Raw genomic sequence first — 19,169 nt, 5'->3', positions numbered from 1 at the left:
TGCTTTTAATTATTTTTTGTTAACTTTTATGTTTCAGACATCTCCAGCAGTGGTGTTGCCCCAGCAAGTTCACAAGTAACCTTTGCTATTGGAGATGTTTCCTCCAAAGCTCACTGCTCACCTCAGATGGTACAGAATACAGCTGCCTGCTCAGCTTGGCAGTGCTGACTGCTGGAAACATACAGCACAGACTGGACAGTCCTACATTCACTTTCATGTACAGTCCTTAGAGCTCTCTACTGCTAAGCTTATGATGGGACATGTCCTTCTTTCTACTACTCTCAATACCTCCAGACTTGCACATCTGGAGGTTTTGGATGAGGCATCCTGACTAGAGGAAATCCATCCCCTAAATTCTCCATAACTCTTGGAAACAAGATCGTTCATTGTCCATGTCCTGTTTGACCTTGAAAACCTCTGGAGAAACCATCAAAGTGTTTTGAGAGGAGTGGATTTCTGATAGGATATCCATCTACTAGGAAAAAGTATAAAGCTGCTGGGACTTCACTTTAATATAAGCTGCTAACAACCTACAATTCCTTTAAGCTCAAACCACATCATTTTCTACTTTCCAGTGTGGAGTGCTGGTTCTGGAGATGCAGCAGTGCCCTACCACAGGGTTTAGGCTTTGGCTGGATGCTCCGTCTGGTGGTTGAAAGCCGAGCTCCGTGACGGCTCCGAGGCTCCGTTTGCGTCTTCTGACGTGACAGCAGCGGCCGTCGAAGCTGAACATGGGAACAGAGAGTTAGCCTGGTGTGTGGGCACATACTGCACAGCTTCTCCTCTGAGAGGAGAACATCACTGTCTGTACCTCTCATGTCCCCTCACTCTACTTTTAGAGGGTTTTAAGGTCTCCATGGCTCACACATTTCCCTCAAATCAACTTCTGGGCTTTGTGCCTTTTCAGTTTCAACACTGAATGTAATGCAGTGCAGGTTGCGTGACCATAATTTCATAATAGTAGTAAGAAAAAAGCCTGCAGAGGACAAGACTGGGGAATTTAAAGCAAAGGGCACCTCCTCTCTTAGAGATTTGTCTGGCTTCACACCTACAATTTGTGCTATGGTCCCTGCTAAGTCAAGGGACTGCCCTAGTACAGCAAAAATGAGGTAGAGATGACACATCCCATCCACACCTCATGTCCAAACAGCCCCATACAAGAAAAGCCAAACCAAATCCCAGAGCAGGAGAGGAGGTTTGTTCGTTACTGCCCATTTCCTCACCTGCCTTAGGCCTCTCTTCCGCCCCAGGGGCTGCTGCAGGAGGAGGTTCTGCTGTCCTGGCTCGCTCTGCACACTTGCCACCCTGTCAGATGGTGACAGCATTAGGCCAAGCACAGAAGCACGCTGCATTACTAGTAGGTGTCCTGGCAATTGGGACTAAAGTAAATAAACAAGAGATCCACCAACCACTAATGGCACAGTCACTTCAAAGAGCAGCACTATCTTTGAAGGATGGGAGAGGACATGTCTGTTGGGTTGTGGCTTCCGGGGCTTGGGAAAGGGTGGGAGGTGGAGTCATGGTATTCAGGACTTGGCCACACACAGGTAGCATCTAAATATAAATAACTGCAGGTTTCAGTTTTCAGTCATTGATTGATGCATCCCACTGAGCAGCACTCACTTCTCTGCATCCTTTGCCACATCAGTGAAGGCGGGAACATCAGCTTCCTAGCTCAAAAGCCTTCGTGTCTGCTTTTCCTTTATTCAAGGACAATGTTGTAAAAGCTATTTTTTTCCTTCCCAAACAAGACTCTGTGGCCTCATCGCAATTTTGTCATCTGGTTTTAATTTCAGTTTAAGTCAACAAACAAAAAACAAACGCAAAGTGACAAAGGATCCATTCACATAATGGATGCATGAGTTATGTGAACAAGGCCCCCACACTCAACACTTGCAGCCTCAAGTCTTTTGTGACTAACAAACAAAAGAGACAAGTAAACAAAAACACAGCTTTCTGGTTTTTAATATACTGGCACAAAATACCTGAAAACTTGCAGTAGAAGAAACTTTAGCAATAAAACATACTCAGCTATGTACCATCTCATACTACCATCCAACTGACCATTCAACCTACTTAACATAAAAATACCAGCCTCCCCTCATTTTTATCAAAGCACTGTATTCTTCCAAACACTGGGCATTTAGCAGTCACAAAACACTTTAGCTGAGACACTTATGACTAAATTAGTCACTAAAAATTATGACAGACTTGTTTTAACTCAGGCAGCTGCTTTTTTAAAGCCAGACTGGAATCCACTGAGCAACATGTCCTATCTAAACAACTTCCAGCTACAGCTGGTATACACAGTGTTCAAGATTCAGCATTGTCTTTGGCTTGCATTAATCTAAAGGAAAACAACATTCTTTTCCTCTGCATACTTCCTTGGATCTGCCTAGAGTTTGTCAGTACCACCAAGAGAATGAAGGCTAATCACTGACCACGCAGAGGTGGAGGAAGAAGACAAACCTAGGGACATGGTCAGACAAGACATGGAGGATGGCTTAAAAAGCTTTGTGTTCTGAGCAGCCCATTCTTCACTTTGGCAGAAGTTACCGATTGTCCTTAGAAGGTTTGGCAGAACAGAACATGGAGGGTTTCCTGCTCTGCTTTGGGGCTGCTGGGGTTTAGGATTTTTCCTTTTCTGTCTTTCTCTCATGGAATTTTGTCCCATCTGTCACTAAGAAACCATAACAACCCACACATAGGAGAGACAAGAGAAGTTTCCATGGGAAGGGTGCAGCTGGCCACTCTCCTAACTGAGGAGTTTCTCTTGGAGGGGCAAAGATACCACAATAATTTTTTGCCTAAAAGCCCCTTAACCTCCAAGTTTTAATAATTCAGAGGGAAGTGGGCCATATTTTCCATTCCAAGGGAGGCTCCCACATCCCTTGGCAAACATTTGTCTTTCAAACCAAGATGGGGCAAAGTCTGGTTACCTGATCTGAAAGCCTTATTCTTTCTCCCCTTTCATTTAAACTGAAGCCAGACTTTGCACTGAACCATATTCATGTGTTTCTATCACTTCTACAGAGGAGACAGTGGGCAGCTTTGAGGACAGACACATCTTGGGACCCCGAAGCTGTTTATCTTTTGATTGACAGACTACAGCCTGATAATCCTGGGCATGCCCTCAGCAATCTCACCACAGCTGCACTGCCTTGGAAAAAGAGGAAAAGCTTCAGCAAGCTCAAAGCCAAAAAATCCCAAGATATATTTGAGTCCTTTTCTTCCTTAGACAGGTTTTCCAAATGAAATCACCAGTCCCTGGAACATATATCCCAGCTTTTCCATAGCAGCTTTACATAGCAAGCATCCTAAACACCACACAAACACCTGCCTAGGGATAAGCAGAGCCCTCAGAGTTACCTCCTGTTAGCAGGAATATGTTCTTGACTCAGACAGTGACTGCAGCACATATGACTGGTAATTCCAAAAGCATCACATCATTCCTTATTAAAGTAAAGAGACTGCACTTAAATTAGTCTTTATATTTGTGATCCAGACTACTTGAAATTGCTAGGTGAATTTCCTTAATCTTCTGTTCCTAGGATTACATAAAAACTTACTCTTCTGAATTTCTAGAAGTTTTTTACAGTTTTTGCCACTATGTGAGTGAAGTAGGAATTAGCTGGGGAAGTTCTTGAAAAAAAACTATCTACTGGACTAGCTTTGGGAATACTGCTACAATTTCTGATGAAGGGAAGGTGCTGTCAGGAAGGAGACATGTCTCTAGCAGAAAGACTGCAACTATATTCAGTACAAAACTGGTTACAGTGCTGAAACAAACTCACTTCACATGTGATATGAAAACACTTGAAAAAGGCCTTCGCTAACAGGTAAACACGGACTGTGTGAGGGCACAGAGGCTACACATGAGATAAAAACTATTCCCATGCACTGGAGACAAACAATAGGCAAGCAAAAAAAAGCTGCACTTCATGTCTTCCTGCTGGAGTCTGGGATTTTCAGCCTGGCTTATAACATAAGTGAAATGAGTTAAGTGAGCTGGTGGCTGTTTACCTCCAGTACTGAATCCTTACACAAATTGGTATAACCTGGGATGATCTTACAAGCTAAAGTTGCCGATATCTCTTGCAGGGAAATGGTGGACCTGAGAGCAGCTGAGTTTTGCAGAGCTGCCTGTGCACAACACAGTCCTGCTGGGGCTGTATTTTGGGTTTCTATCCTCACATTTTGAAGAAGGAAAGAGAGAGAGAGAATGCTAAAGACCACAAATTTCAGATGAGCGACTGAATTTTCAGCTATAAGCTTTCTCTTAATGAAGGTTTGTGAGGGTTTCTTTTCACATCAAAGAACAGAACTACCCATCTTGTTTCTGTGAAAAGGAGCATGGCAGCAGAGGGTTGGCTCTGTGCAGCCTGCCCTCCCTCCTTTTCTCTCTCTCCTTGTTTACCAGGAATACACTGTTTTTCTGACAGCCTGTGGGACCCAGCCAAGGAACAAAACTTGAACCAAATCAAGTCCCTTTTCAGCTGACAGTATATTCCCCCTGCCCATGGCAATGTGATCTGTAAGAACAGTTTTTCTAAAGGACGTATGCCAAATTTATTTGGGAATAAGAAACAAGATTTTTTTTCCTGCCCAACACAAAGATGCTCTGTCATTCTCTGAGTATCTCTATCAGGGATTTATTTGCACACTAATGTTACTCCCATTACATAGGGCAGAGGTGAGCCAAAGATCAAACCAACCCAAGTTTATGGATGCATGTTTCCAGCTCTACAAGGAGTGACACACAGTGGGGGCCAAAACAAACTTTGTCAGATTGGCAAGTAAAAGAAGTGATGCTCAGGAATTAAAAGAAAACCTAACCATGCAGGCAAAAAAAAAACGCCAAAAAAAAACCCAAACCAACAAACAACCAACAAGAAACCAAACCAAACAAAAACAAACAAACAAAACAAAACAAAGGAAGCAACGAGTTTCAATGTCTGTTAAAGAGATGTACATGTTTGCCACACCATCATGGTAGAGGATGCACACTTTGTGTCCCTAGACATATGAATGAGAGGGTTAGTGGACAAAGGCAGTGGAGAATGGGCTAGATATATTGTATTTCCAGACACATCCCAGCCCAGTTAGCATTAAATGTGCTGCTGCAACTGCCCTGGCAATGTGGATTCAATCCAATTTTTCCTGTTAGGAGCCATTAAGCTAGGATAGACACAAACATTACAGAAAAATGTGTTTGTGCAACAGATTTCCATTACAGTGGCTTCACCTTCTCCCTTTCTGATTTGGGAAAATATCCTGTCCTCTCAGATTATAACCACAACAGATCAAGATGCTCCTCAGCCCTGTATCCCAAGCTGGCTGAGCACTTCAGTGCTCTCCCCTTCCTGCCTTCCCTGCTTTTCTCCAAGGCTGCGTCTAATTGCTATAGAACAACGATAAACAGACTTTATTATTTTTCCATTTGTCATGATTTGTTTAATTTATTGAAGGGTCCTACCTTCTATAAGGGTATAGTCCCTAGTAAATATTGTTTATGTCTTTATCTCAGTTATAACTAAACTTGTGAATTTAGAAGGTGATTTTTTTGTCATTGCGTGCCAACCAAAATCAAAGTTACATCAGCAAAACTCAAGCCTGCTTTATTCAGAACTAGTGTTCTTGAATGTAAAAACAAATTAACTCTGCCCTATAATCCCCACAGCAAAACAAGCTTCTGCAACATCTGCTTTATTACTGCTGTCCTTTGGAGGAGGAATCCAATTTTCACATTTAACAATGCAGTTGGAACATCTTTTCCTCCTCACAGAGATCTAACCTAATCTTTTCAGATATATTTGCAGTGTCTTCACACCTTCTTAAGGCTTTGCAGCCTTAGTACCCATCCTTAAGCCATTATTGCCTGCTCCTTGAAAAGGATAATAAACCTCAGCAGAACTGACTCCCAAGTGCATGTGCTCACCCATTTGCTTTAGATCTCTGACCATAGAGCAGGGTGGAGGATAGTGTCCTGGTCCCTAGAGAAAATTTTTGTTACAGGAATTAAAAGGAACCCGTTGTGCAGCTGATTGCATTTCAGGGTTCAGAATAAATTACTGTGTTTGAACACATTTATTGACTTAGGTGTCTCATAGTACTCAGCCTCACCACTGTAATTAGGAGTGGCTACCCCCTACTTAGAAGATCAAAACATATCAAAACCAACACTGATGAAACCAAGTACCAGGTCATTATGGCCTTAGCTCAGGTACAGACCTTTCCCTTTATCCTCTTCAAAAACTGTAGTGAGTTTTTAGTGCTGCTAAAGGGACAACACAGAAGTTCTTTGAATTATTTCTCTTCACCTCTTAAGCTCAGATGGCCATGCAGTCCATCTTACCTCAAAAATCAGGTAACAGCACTCCTGCCTCTGCACCAAGAAGCCAATGTCTTTTCCTAACCCATCCCAACCCAGTCTGCCAGAGCAGGGCTCACACACACAAAGGACACCATGTTGCATGGAATGAGCTCTTTGTGGTGACAGCACTGGTGATAAACTCTCCTTTGGTCAGCTCAGGAGAATGAACAAACAAACATAGCAGCCTGTCCCCATCCCAAAAAACCACTACCAACATGGGAACCCAAGCTAATGGAACAGAAACCATTCACACAGACACCTCTCAACATATCCACAGCTTCCACTGGTGCAGGAATGAAACAGCAAGTTACCCTCCGTGTTGCCAATGTACGGGGCCGTGTTCTCCTGGGAGGAAACAGAGATGCTCTTGGGACTACAGCAGCTCTCCAGCCTCAAGAGGATGGGTTGAGAGGCAGGGAGAATGATAAACATGACAGATCTGGGTGTTAAAGGTGCAGCCTTCCCTTCTAAGTTCACTCCTGACCCATTTGTGTTTGCTCCCCTGTCTGTGGGTAATGAGGAACAGCTAGACCTGAACTCCAGCACTAACAGAGCCATTTCAGATATGTATTTATGGTGTCAATCTGCAAGATTTTTAAGGTGTCATTTGAGAATTGAAAATGCTTTGCAAAATTAATGAGAATTATTGTAAAGCACCCACAAAACACTATATTCCACAGGACTTACCATAATTAGTTTTATCAGTGAATGATAAAAAAACTCAGATTGATATGAAGCCTTTTGTAGTGACAGCATTGTGAGATGAATGAAAAAACAGATGTCTCAATTTTACATAAGCCTTCAGACTAATGCGTCTAACAGGACACAGCTAATGCCTCGTGGATCATCTTTCTCATGCCCTCCAAGCAATTGTTAAACAAGGGGAAAACCCCAAGGCCAGCCTGCTGCTTCATTCACTACAGCTTTTTCTTTCCCCTTCTCCTTAGCCTTCTCAAAGTTATTGGCAATCAAAGCTGAAAACTGAAGGTGGGCTGCTACACCCTGACTTGCAGGCCTGAATATTGATGAGCCACAAGAGACAGAGATGGAGAGAGTGACAAAAGGTGAGGGGGAAGAGACAGAAGGTTGGGAACAGCTCGTTTCCCAGCACACACACTGACAGACAGGTAGTGTTCACACTGTACCTAGAGAGGCTGCCCTCAGTGGCCAGGCTCGGGGAGTCATCGAGGACATTAGGTTCACTGCAGGAAGGGGCAGGGAGATTAAGAATTTAGGGAAAGAAAATGCAAAAAGCATGCGCTTGTCTCTGTTTTCAAGGGAAAAAATATCAATGGAACAAAAAAAGTAAAAAGAGGAGGGTAACATTAATTGGTCTCACACGCTCAAAGGCACAAATATGACTCAGAGGAGCTGAAAGAACATCTGGTAACAGCAGCAGTCTTTAGAGAGAGTTCACACTGCATGAAGCCTTCCACATCTCTGCTGAGATTTGGGGAGCTGAGAAGTTCAACAGGATGTGTTTCTAAAGGAAATAAGGCAGGGAACTGCTTTCAAAGCTATTTTCCTGCAGCATTTTGGTTTATTTCAGTTCTGTTTACTTTCAGCTTCAGAGAAAGCTTTTTTCCCTTCGCCATGAGCCACATCTTCCTTGAGGGAGGGCTGATCTATCTCCCATGAGCTATAGACCCCTCTCCTGTTGGTGCAACTCTAAGGATAAACATCTGGGAAATAAGGTCTCATAGTGCAATGAAACTGTAAATAAACAGCTGGCAAGGGTCTTGGCAAAGGGACACAATTCCAATGCAGCCATCAGGCAGGAGCAGCCTGCTCAGGCCATAGGAAAAACATGAAAGAAAGAGAAAGAAAGAAAGAAAGAAGGAAGCAAAGTAGTCTGCTGGGTTACCAGCAGGAAAGCAGTAATAATATTACTTAGCATTAATTAGCTTACATTTGTGAGGCAGTCTGAAAGCCCACAGACCATCCATAACTCAAAGGGCAGGATGCTGAGGACTGTGATTATGCTTGCTGAGCTGGTCCTTCCCCTACCCAGATGAAAAGTGATTCTCTTGCTATACCATACACTTAAAAAGTAGAGAGTGAAGCTCTGTGTTAATTAAAGTCTTTTTTTCTCAGCATCACCATGATTTGGGATAGCACAAAGCTCTCAGTCAGCTGTGACTCTTATGAAGTTCATGCATTGAAGATGGTAGTGAAAGATTGAGGGAAATGCAGTCTTACATATTAATTTTTCAAGAAACAAAGGGACTGAATCAACTGTGTTCAAGAGTCAAATGAGTTCCTGTAAGTCCTTTTGTGAAAACCTCCAGATAAAATCTCTCTTGTAAATCACTTCTCCTGTCTCTGCTGGTAGGTATCACAACTGTTAATTTTTCCTTCATCTATCAAGGCTATTTCTTTAACTCCAAGCAAGAATGGGGAGGGAACAATGTTGTTTGATTTTCCAGGGGTGGTGAAGACATAATGTAGAATATATTTTTTTAAAGGTTCAAAGGAAATAACAGAAATTAATACATCCATTGTCAGATATCCTTGGATAACTATGTCACGGACAGAAAATCAATAAACACTGCTTATTTAGAAAAAAAAAATCATGTTTAAATGCAAAACCTCTCTCCACATCTTCTAAAGGTGAACATTTCCCAACAGGCTCTTTCTCACTATTCCATGTCAGCCAGGAATAAGGTAAAGTTATTTGTATCAACAAGTATTTCAGGTTTAAAACAGTACTAAATCCCACCTTTGAACATAGCATTTAGTTTCTGTGATGAGCTAGTTACTGTTCTTAGGAAGGACAAAGAACACACAGAAGAAAACAAATCAGACTGCCTCTGTCCCTCTTTCCCAGCTTCTCAAGATTCCTCCCCACTTCCCTGCACAAACTGGGTATGGTCCCCTGGTTCAATGAATACCCCAAAACCACATTTTCTTTTGCTATTCAGTGGCAGCAGAGAAAAATAATAATGTAGAGTGTTTGTGAAACTGTTTAAGAGGAAGATTGCTGGGGATGACAGCTTGTTCTTATGGACCCTACACAACACAGATCACCCTGGAAAATCATTATTTCCAACCCTGCACCCTTGGTCCAACACTATTCCAGGATGAATAAATTTATCATCACTATGCTGGCACCAATTCCACCATCCCACCTCTCTGATGTACCTGGGCCATTTCTGCTCTTGTTATTAAAATGGGGAAGGTGAAAAGCCCATGTTTTTACCTTTGGCTGGGTAACATGCCCACCTCAGCCTGAGGTGCAGACATGCTGGAGAGATGGCTGGAGAACCGCCTCCTCCCAATGGCACCCATAAGGTATGTTTCTTGTTCACTTACCACACTGGGCATGCTCAGGGAGTCATCTAGAAAGAGAGAAAAAACAGGAAAGGAGAGGAAACAACCACCCCCAAGCCCCACCTGCATCTCAACAGTTGTCAAGAGATAACAGGATGCCAAAGGAGTACCCAGCATTCACTTACCAAGAGCTCAAGCCTGCAAATTGGAATATTCTATTAGATTTTACAGCCATTGTGCAGAAAGACATACTCATAAACCTCTGCAGGATGAGGAACCTGACAAACAGGGGACAGGGTTTATGTATTCTTTAAATGGCTCTCAGGAAAACATGTTGGCAGAATTCAGCTTCCACTAGGGATTAATTCTTGTGAATAATAAATTGCTTGTTAATATACAGTGTTTCCAGCATAAAGGTTATAACTAGACATTTTCCTTCTGTGAAATAAACTGCTGCTATGATCTAGCAAAGCACTGTGACAAAAAAACAGAATACCTGACAGCAAAATGCAGAACTGACACTCTTCAACATCCTTCAGGGCATGCATTTTAAAATGTCATGAAAATTTGGATAAATTGACTCAAATACATCATACTGCAAGAGAACTATGCAGACAGCTGGACTGCAGTCAGGACTGCTTAAAACCTTCAGTGCTGTTTCAAATTTTATCAAGTATCCAGAAATAAATTAGTTTATTGGGGTTTTTGCCACAGCAACTGGTTAATTACAAGTAAAGAAAACAAAGGGGTGGGTTTATGTAATTTTCTCTCCTCTTTTTGACCTTTTTTTCAATTCTGATGTACTGAAATATATTACAGCAGTGTTTATCCAAGGCAGGGCTGAGGGAATAATGCCACAGTTCAGACAGGAAGATGGCACTTACCGTTCCACACAGTGGCTCAGAATTAATCTGAAGCTGAAACCACATTTTGCCACAGTGAGTAAATATCTGAACCATGTATAAGCAGTACAGCTCTGGGTGGACTGTACAAAGTTTAGTGTAATAAAGTTGGGCTGAACCTGCAAAGCTTCAGGCTAGCTGCTCTTTCCCAAAAGGCAATTCCATTGTAACTGCATGGACCTTTCTTTTGAGTCTCCCATTCTCACTCCTTCTGTTTGATGCTTTTGGGGATCCTGCTGGAAGAGGATCCCAGCTACAGAGCCACAGCCCCTGCCCACTGTCACGGTGGCCAAAGAGAGGCCTGGCTGCCCAGTGCCCAATGACAATTGCACATCAGCCTGGGTCTCAGGCATTAAAAACCTCCATGTGCCCTCCCCTTTGCCCTGCCACAGCTCAGAAGGCAGTGCAGAAGTATTTTACAGCCCAAACTTCACAACCATGTACCACCTGCTCAACCTCATGCTCCTGTGGGCCTTTAATTCACACTGGGACACGGGGGCAACTGTGCTCCCCCTCCCAGACGGCCTCTGGGCACGAAGAAAACATCTTCAGTGTTGGGGGCTTGGTATGTGGCCACGTACTTTCTTCATCCTCCTCGTCGGTGCGGCTGAGCGTGTCCTGCGAGGCCTGCTGGGAGGGCTCGCTCTCCTGCTCCCACACCGTGCCCGTGCCCGTGTTGGAGCGGGACATGGTGGCCAGGCTCAGGCGGTAGGCAGACGTGGAGGTGCCCACTGTGCTGACAGATGTCTTCCCTTGGTAAGCTGTGCAAGAGGGGGAAAACCAAACCCAAGTCACTGGTGGCACTGGAGACCAACAGCAAGCCAAGCGTTCCTGTCATATGGGGCACCTCGTTAGGCCTGGACTAATGGGGCAGGGGGACCTTCTCACCCTCTACAAATTCCTGACAGGAGGGTGGAGCCACAGGACAAGAGGAAATGGCCTCATGCTGCACCAGGGGAGGCTCAGGCTGGACAGAAGGAATTTCTTCGTGGACAGGGTTGCTAAGCTTTAGAAAGGGCTGCCCAGGGCAGTGGTGGCATCACCACCCCTGGAAGTGTTCAGGAAATGACTGGACTTGGCGCCATGGTGTAGCTGACAAGGTGGCTATCAGCCAAAGGTTGAACTTGATGATCTCAGAGATCTTTTCCAACATTGATGATTCTGTGATACTGTGAAAGGGGTGGCAGAGGTGATACAACACTAGCAGCTGCCTTGCTCACCTCACCTTTCCAAAATCTCTGTTGTACTTATGCAGCCTGATTTTCACCACCTGTATTTTACAGATCAGCTTCAACATTTAGAAACAAGGCAAATTATTACCAAGGAAAAAAGACTGAAGCATTTCATTTTGAATTTGTTATCCTAAGAACTAAACACATGAACCGCTTGCCATGTATGAGCAGTGGCTGCCATCTCGTGGCAACAGGGATGGCTGTCACTGGAGAAAAGTCTCCCCTTGTGCAGGACAGAATTCTGAAGTGCTCCATCAGCTCAGGGATGCTGATCTGGATGTCACAGTAGAGGAAAATCAAAGAGACTAGGAGAGGAAGGAGGAGGAAGATCTGTTACTTCTGAACAGCCAGAGCTTTCTGCACAAGGAGCTTTGGCTTTACAGTGGCATGGAGGGACCTCACTGCACTGGGGCTGCCCAAACCAGTTGAGACTGGAATGGGAACTCAGATTTGGTGCAAAAATAGGTGCATTTCACAACTAACCTGGACTTCTGTTGGCTGTTCAATGGCAAGGCTGAGCATAAGCTCCAGGGGCAGGCTGGCAGGGTGTGTGTGGATTGCCCCATTCCCGCTTTAGGCAGAGGCTAGGTTTGCCTCACAACTTCCTGCAGGGGCAAGCAGCTGCTCCAGCCCGAGCTGCTGGCCCTGAGTCATCCCTGCCTTCCTTACCAGACCCGCTGTGCACGGCCTCCTTGAGGATCTTGAGCTCGTTGTTGAACTCGGCGATGAGGGAGCTCTTGCAGAGCGGGCGCGGGATGAAGCGTCGCTCCAGCTGGTCCGAGATGTGCTGCCGGGCACTCAGCTCCTCGTGGTTCTCAGCTGGCTGGGCCAGCAGCTGCAAAAGTGAGATGAGTTAGCACTGCAGGGAGATGGTGCCCAGGGAATTGGGATTAATCTCCAGACTAGCGTGAGCCTGCAGCCAGCAGGCTTTGTGGGCAAGAGGTTTGGACTCCACCTGTGAGGTTTCCACCTGTCTTTCAGAGGAAATCTTACATTTGACTGAACAGAGATCAAAACCTCAGTGGCACAGGGTACATGGAGGGCTCCCTTATGCTAAGCTCACAATCCTGTCGTGAGACACCTTCTTCCTCCATGATGATTTAGTCTGTCTGAGAGACAAGCTAGGCTAAATAGAGTACCATGTGCTAGTCTGCCTGGTAACTGGCAAGGAGCTGTGATTAACTCAAACCCCAGATGTCTTGTCACAGACATGTTTTATGAAAAATCCTTTCCTTAGGATTTTTTCTCCTGAGAAGCTGAGAGGCCTCAGGAACAAAATGTAAACAGTGATTATCTGCTGCTGTGGAATGCAACAGGTGGGTCTGTGATTGGTCTCATGTGGTTGTTTCTAATTAATGGCCAATCACAGTCCAGCTGTGTCTGTCTCTGGTCAGACACAGGATTTTGTTATCATTCTTCCGCTTTCCTTGCTAGCTTTCTGATGAAATCCTTTCTTCTATTCTTTTAGTATAGTTTTAATATAATATATATCATAAAATAATAAATCAGCCTTCTGAAACGTGGAGTCAACATTCTCATCTCTTCCCTGGTCCTGGGACCCCTGTGAACATCTCCACAATGCCTCAGCCTAGCAGCTGCCTGTTCATCCACAAAAGTCCTGTCAAAACCTTCATCCAAGAGATGGAAAGAGGAGTGGTCCTTCCTGGCTGTTAGCTGTACTGCCTAGCTCTGTGCAGAAGAGAGATTACTAGAAGATTTCTGCCAACACTCTCCCAGGTTCAGCACATCCACACTCCTTCCAAGGGCTCTGAATGTCCTCATTGTAGAATTAAGTCCACATGCACTTCCCCCTCCAGAGGAACTAAGACTAGCTATACTCCATGGATCAGAGCTCCTGCATGACTGGCATACTCTGTAGTTTTGGCTAGGAAAAAGCTCTGTGATTTCATTTCAAAGGGTTCTTAGGCCTACTAACTTCTGAAAGGCCACTCACTCACTACCTAGAGTTCTTCCAGCAGTGCTGTTCCTGTGTTCTCAGCTGGGGAATAAGGGATAGCTTGCCTTCAGGGAGTGACACACCAGGAGCCAAAGCAACTGTTACCTTGCACTGGATGAAGGGCCGAAGGAGCACAAAGATAGGGATCCGTGTTCGCACGATAAAGTCGAGGAAATCCCACAGGGCCAGCCCTCCCACCTTGCGCAGCGCCATCTCTTTCACTTGCAGGCTCAGCCAGTACCACTGGCTGTCCAGTTGGCGTTCAAAGCAAACAAGGATCACCTTCAGGGCTACAGGGGAACACACACCAGCAAAGGGCAGTCAGAGATGTCACCAGTGTCCCTCATGAGCACTGGGGGCAGGACAGGGGGGCCACAGCGAGCACAAACCCACACAGGCACACTTTGCCTGGATGTGCAAGTGCACACCTCAGAGTCACAACTGGATTTTTCATCACTCTCCAAACATGGCAGGGAAGGAGCAAACAGATATTTTGAAAACAGCTCAGAGGAGGAAAACAGCCCTGGCTGATCAGACAACCTCAAAAACCTTGACCAAGCACATCCACACAAAGAGTGAGCACAATAATCTGCAGATGATTTATAGGATGGTGACAAGAATCTTTCTAGCAGGGCAGCTGCATGAGTCATGGCCACACTGCAATTTAAATACAAATATGGTCCAGTAAACCAAGGGCAGTGATTCACAAGAGCAAGAGGGTGGCATTACAAATGGGGATGAACAGCAACCAAGTTCAGAACAATGCTCTGCATTAAAGTGAGCAGTGATTAACACTTGGCTCACAGGAGAAACAAGGAATCTCCCCCTTTCCCTGCTCCCCTGGTCTGGTAAAAACAGCAAGGCCTATTAAATGTTGAGGGGAAGTGGACTACTCCATTTTTCTTAATGGGATGGCCAAGACGTCTCAGCCATTACACATCTGTATCCTGGTTTGTTTGGGTGGGGGGCTAAATCAGTGGTGAACTGCCAATTTTTCATCAGATTTACTCCATTCCCCAGATACGGGTTAACAAAGACCCAGGAATAAATCTTCAGATAAATGCCCTCACAAAATCAGAAGCAGAGAAGCTGTTTCTGAAGGGCTGCTTTAGACTAAACTGTCCCTGTATAGGCCTGAGTGCCCTCAGTGATGCTGCATCTCCAATGTAATTATTTTTTTCTGTCCTTTCACCTGTGGGTCAGATGTGAGATGACACAGTACCACCTTGCAGCACCCTACAGCAAGCAGAGGGCACAATAAGGACGGTGTGTGGGGCCAGCAGCCAGACAGGCTCCATCACCACTTCTCACCCTAGATAGCCAAGGGCCAGTGGGGCTGTGATGTTAGGGGTTGGACAGCCTGACTCGCCTTTGTGGCTTCTGCTGTGGTGTGGCAGTATGAAAACTGAGCCAGTTCTACCTGTGCTGCTCCTCCTCCAGCTGCAGTGCAGACACTGCTCACATTGCCGTGTACTCCAGAGATAATCCTGACTCCGTGCTCTGGCCTAAAGCAGCTCTAAAGAGGTCAGTTAGCTCCTGCCTGAGATGGTTTTCTTTGGTGCTCTCTGCAGCCTTGAGCACTCTGTCCCTTGCCAGTGGTGAGCAGAAGCCCTCACTCACCCAGGTAGGCAGCCTGGCTGGTGGATTCTGCCAGCCCCTCCCGGCGCAGGTCCTTCCCCGCGTCCCCCGGGGTGGAGCAGTGGGCGGGGGAGCTCTCCAGCATGAAATTCTTGCTGCGGGAAGTGCTGATGATGCGAGGTGGCAGGAGGATATTGATAACAGTCTGGAGCAGCAGCAGGACCTCAGGCTGCTCCAGCCAGGGGCTGTCTGAGATGCATTGGGAGGGGAAAGAGAGAGGAAGGTCAGGCTACATCCCATCATAGACACTCAAAAGATCCAGACCCTGTTCAGCTCCAAAATGGGGTGCATCTCAAATGTCCCCTAAGCCAAAACTCCGTCCCCCACACCTTGTTATGCTGCTTCTCCTCCTGCAAGCAAAGGCAAAGTTTATTTAACACCAACACAAACGCACACAAACACAGAGCTACACAGCACAAAGAAATGTCCCGTTCAGTGGTCTCATTTCCTTCCAGCATGCCCCTCTCCCTTTACTCTTTGCTTTCATTTAGGGATTTACCAGTGAAGACCCTCTAGAGCAGAAAGCAAGGAGCAGGACTTGTGCAAGACAAGTGGCATGGATTGGGCAAACTGTGATCCACGGGGGCACACAATTTCTGTGACCTCTGCTCCCCTCTGTGACTTCTGCTACAACAGATTTGTCTTGCCCTGCACTCCAGTCTCAAAAGCAGAGCACATCTGTGTAAGACCTGACACAAGAACCAAGGCACAGCTGAAATAAAGAGAAGAAATAATAACTAATCCCAATGGGGCTCTTTTCAGTCTCAGACCCAAAGGGCACTTAGCTGACATACTGCCAGTGACAGAAAACCAAAGTAAAAAATAAAAATTAAAATAAAATACAGAGAGCAGGGAAAGTGCAAACATCAGTTGTCAGAAAAGGGGGACAAAAATTCTTTTTGTTAAATTAGTCAGACCTTTGCTTCCAGATCCTACTGTGAGCACAAATGGAATCAGTAGGTTTAAAAGCATTCCTTCCCTTCTTTCCTGATTGGTGAATGGGGAGACGACATGGCTTAGGGGAAAATCTTCTTTCAAAGCCTGTGCAGTAATAATAAAAAAGGATTAAACGATTTCATCAGCAGATCACACACACAAGTCACTGCAGGGAGTGATGATCCCTGTTCACACAGCACCACAGCAGCCTGGATAACCTGATTGAATGAGATGCCCTCAGACTACTCAGGAGTGAAGGGATTCACAGGGTAGCACAGGGATCACCTGCTCATGTCATAGCCAAATGTAAGAAGCCTGCACTCCTAACTCCCAGTTATCATTAACAGAATCAGATGTATCCCACAGGAGTCAGCTGAGTGTCAGTCCTGAACTCTGCACTGCTGTGAGTGCTACCAGGATCTGACAGAGAGAATAAAAAAAGGAACAGAGGAAACTGCACAAATGGCATTATCTAAATATTCTCCTGTCCGAACATGGAAGCTATTCCCAAAACATTTTTGTTCTGCCTCACTTTGTGCTGCCCTGTCATCCTCCCTGAGACAAGGAATGAACTCCTGAAAAATAAGCAAAATTAATGTTTACTCCTTGACACACAGTCAAGCTTAAATTGAAAGGTCTTTCACCTTCTTTTAGAGGAGGTAATTCAGACGGCTGTCACTAGAACCTTTGCTCATTTACAACATCCCAGTTGCTACAGACTTAGCTGTGAAATGCAACTGAACCTTGCAACTCCTCAAGCTTGCAGACCTGGGCTGAGAAATTCTAGGAGATGTTTTCTGATGGGGTGTCAAGTACTTCTGTTTTGTATTCTGTTGGAATATAACTGGGAATTATGACTCATGTTTTTCCTGACACGTTCAGTTTTCATTACATTTATGCCCACAAACGATTGAACAGGGAAAAAAGCACAATAAATGTTCCCATAATAAAAAATATTAATTTGCTATCTATTTTGGGTTTTTTTAGCAGATAATATTTCACAGCAGGTGAAAGTAGCCTTTTGTTTTCATTTATTTAGATTAAAGAACCATTACCTCAGAGCTGGAAGAAATCTGTTCTCCTTCTGTGTCAATTTGTACCAAAAAGTCCTTTTGTACCTCATGCTTTGAGGGACAGCTTTTTTACGGTCCTTGTAAGCCTTCCTTCCCAAGCCACCCTGCTGCTCAGAAATACCTGCCTAAGTATTCAACTGGATGTACCAATGCATATTTTAAAATGCAAGTTGGTGCTAGATAAGGAAATTTGTCACTTCTTTGGTCACCATTCAGACTAATTTCATGCCAGTGGGGAAGGAAGGGGACACTGAGGCAGAAAGACTCTGTAAAAAGTTATAGTACTACTAAAGGAATAGTGGTGAAATTCTCCAAAAAGCCTGGAACATTTTTTTTTTTCATTCTGGCAACAAGGATACCATTGCGTCAGCAGCTGAAAAGCCAAGTTGCCCTGCTTTTTGTGCTGGCACACTGTGTGACCAGCTCAGCTAAGAGCAGAAGAGCACAAACCCCACTCTCAGTTCCACACATGGTCCCACAGGAAGACAGGAAGGGTTGCATGGATGTGACCCAAGCCAGGGCCCATCCTCCTGTGGCAGAAGTCTGACTCTTTAGATCCTGCAGAGAATCCTGACCTGCTTGTCAGAGCCTTACACAGCATCCATCAGCCAAACTCCCTGGACTTCAATGGCAGTGTTAAGCTGATGGATGCTTGCTGTGGGCTTGGCCCCAACAGATGAGTTCTGAGCTCAGTTCAAGCCTTCAGAAAGAAGGGAGAATTTACATGTTGCTTCTCATTAATTTTTGATGCACGTTCCACAGTTTTTGCCCAGCTTTTGCAGAAAGCAAACAGAGCACTGATGAGTTGGTGCCTCAACCAGAAGCTCTAGAGGCCTGGCCGTGGGCCAGGGCAGACACACCTGTATCTGCAATGCTACAAGCCGGACAACAGCTGTGCTGAAGGGCAGAGGTGGCGAGAGATAAGGGCTGAGATGAAGAAGGGGTAATCCGTCAGCCACACTGGAGGGTCCTACCACTCCCATCACCTGCAATACAAACAGAGCACATCACCACAGCTGGCTACTTACAGTTTCATCCATGCCATATCCTCCAACGTCAGTGAAATGGAGGTGCCTTTCATTGAGCACTGAGCTGGGGTGGATCTAGCAGAACCAGCCCCCCCAGTGGTCCTTGCAGGAGCTGGGGCCAGTGAGGGGACGGTGTTCTAGCAGGGAAAGGGAGGGGGAAAGAGGGGAACCAGCATGGATAGGAGGAGTGCACAGGGAACCCGGTACATTTATAAATGTACCCAGTACCAGCCCTGAATGACCAGCACTGGACTGGTGGAACAGCTAGAGTTGGAGGATATGTCATTTGACAACTGTAACAAATAAAAATCTGTCATCAAAGCAAAAAGTCTGCATTGAAAGTGGACATCTTTTCCCTTCCCTTGCTTGAAAAATAATGTCCTAAGTCTGACCCAAGCCAGGTTTTGTACAATGTTCAGATTCCTCTCAAGCACAGCCTGTTTTGGGGAACTCTAAGCATGATTCCTCTCAGCTGACTGTCTGAAGCACAGTCACCTGCATGTGACCCGGCTGTCTGGAGCTCCTTGAATAATCACCACAGGGAAACAGCACTTCTGGGCGAGAGTTATTTGTACTGCTTGTGATGTGTCCCTCAGGAGGAATTAAATCACAGGCCTGCATATGCCAGTTTCTCACCATGACCAGACACATCTGGATGACAGGAACGGGGAGAAGGTACCTGGCCACACCTAAGCTCATGGGAGATGAAAGAATGCTTCTTTTCCAAATTCAGCCTGGGGAAAAAGGCAGTAACCAGTTT

General features: G+C 45.2%; 1 protein-coding gene across 1 annotated transcript in view; it reads right to left on the bottom strand.

Moving 5' to 3' along the window:
* The window catches only part of UNC80 (unc-80 homolog, NALCN channel complex subunit), a 17,863-nt gene extending 2,123 nt beyond the window's left edge, over nt 1–15,740 (bottom strand). The window contains exons 1-7 of the mRNA XM_031062773.1: nt 15,355–15,740; nt 13,840–14,024; nt 12,447–12,612; nt 11,127–11,306; nt 9,573–9,711; nt 1,224–1,305; nt 614–725 (exon numbers count right to left, since the gene is read on the bottom strand). Of these exons, the coding sequence (XP_030918633.1) occupies nt 614–725; nt 1,224–1,305; nt 9,573–9,711; nt 11,127–11,306; nt 12,447–12,612; nt 13,840–14,024; nt 15,355–15,457 (967 nt within the window). The 5' untranslated portion in view covers nt 15,458–15,740. The remainder of the gene's footprint in view (nt 1–613; nt 726–1,223; nt 1,306–9,572; nt 9,712–11,126; nt 11,307–12,446; nt 12,613–13,839; nt 14,025–15,354) is intronic.
* Nucleotides 15,741–19,169: the final 3,429 nt, after the last annotated feature.

Source organism: Geospiza fortis, unplaced genomic scaffold (genome assembly GCF_000277835.1).
Source record: "Geospiza fortis unplaced genomic scaffold, GeoFor_1.0 scaffold461, whole genome shotgun sequence".
Taxonomy (NCBI): Eukaryota; Metazoa; Chordata; class Aves; order Passeriformes; family Thraupidae; genus Geospiza; species Geospiza fortis.
The sequence above is the reverse complement of the archived record's forward strand: the minus strand, read 5'-3'. Positions and strand labels throughout refer to the sequence as shown.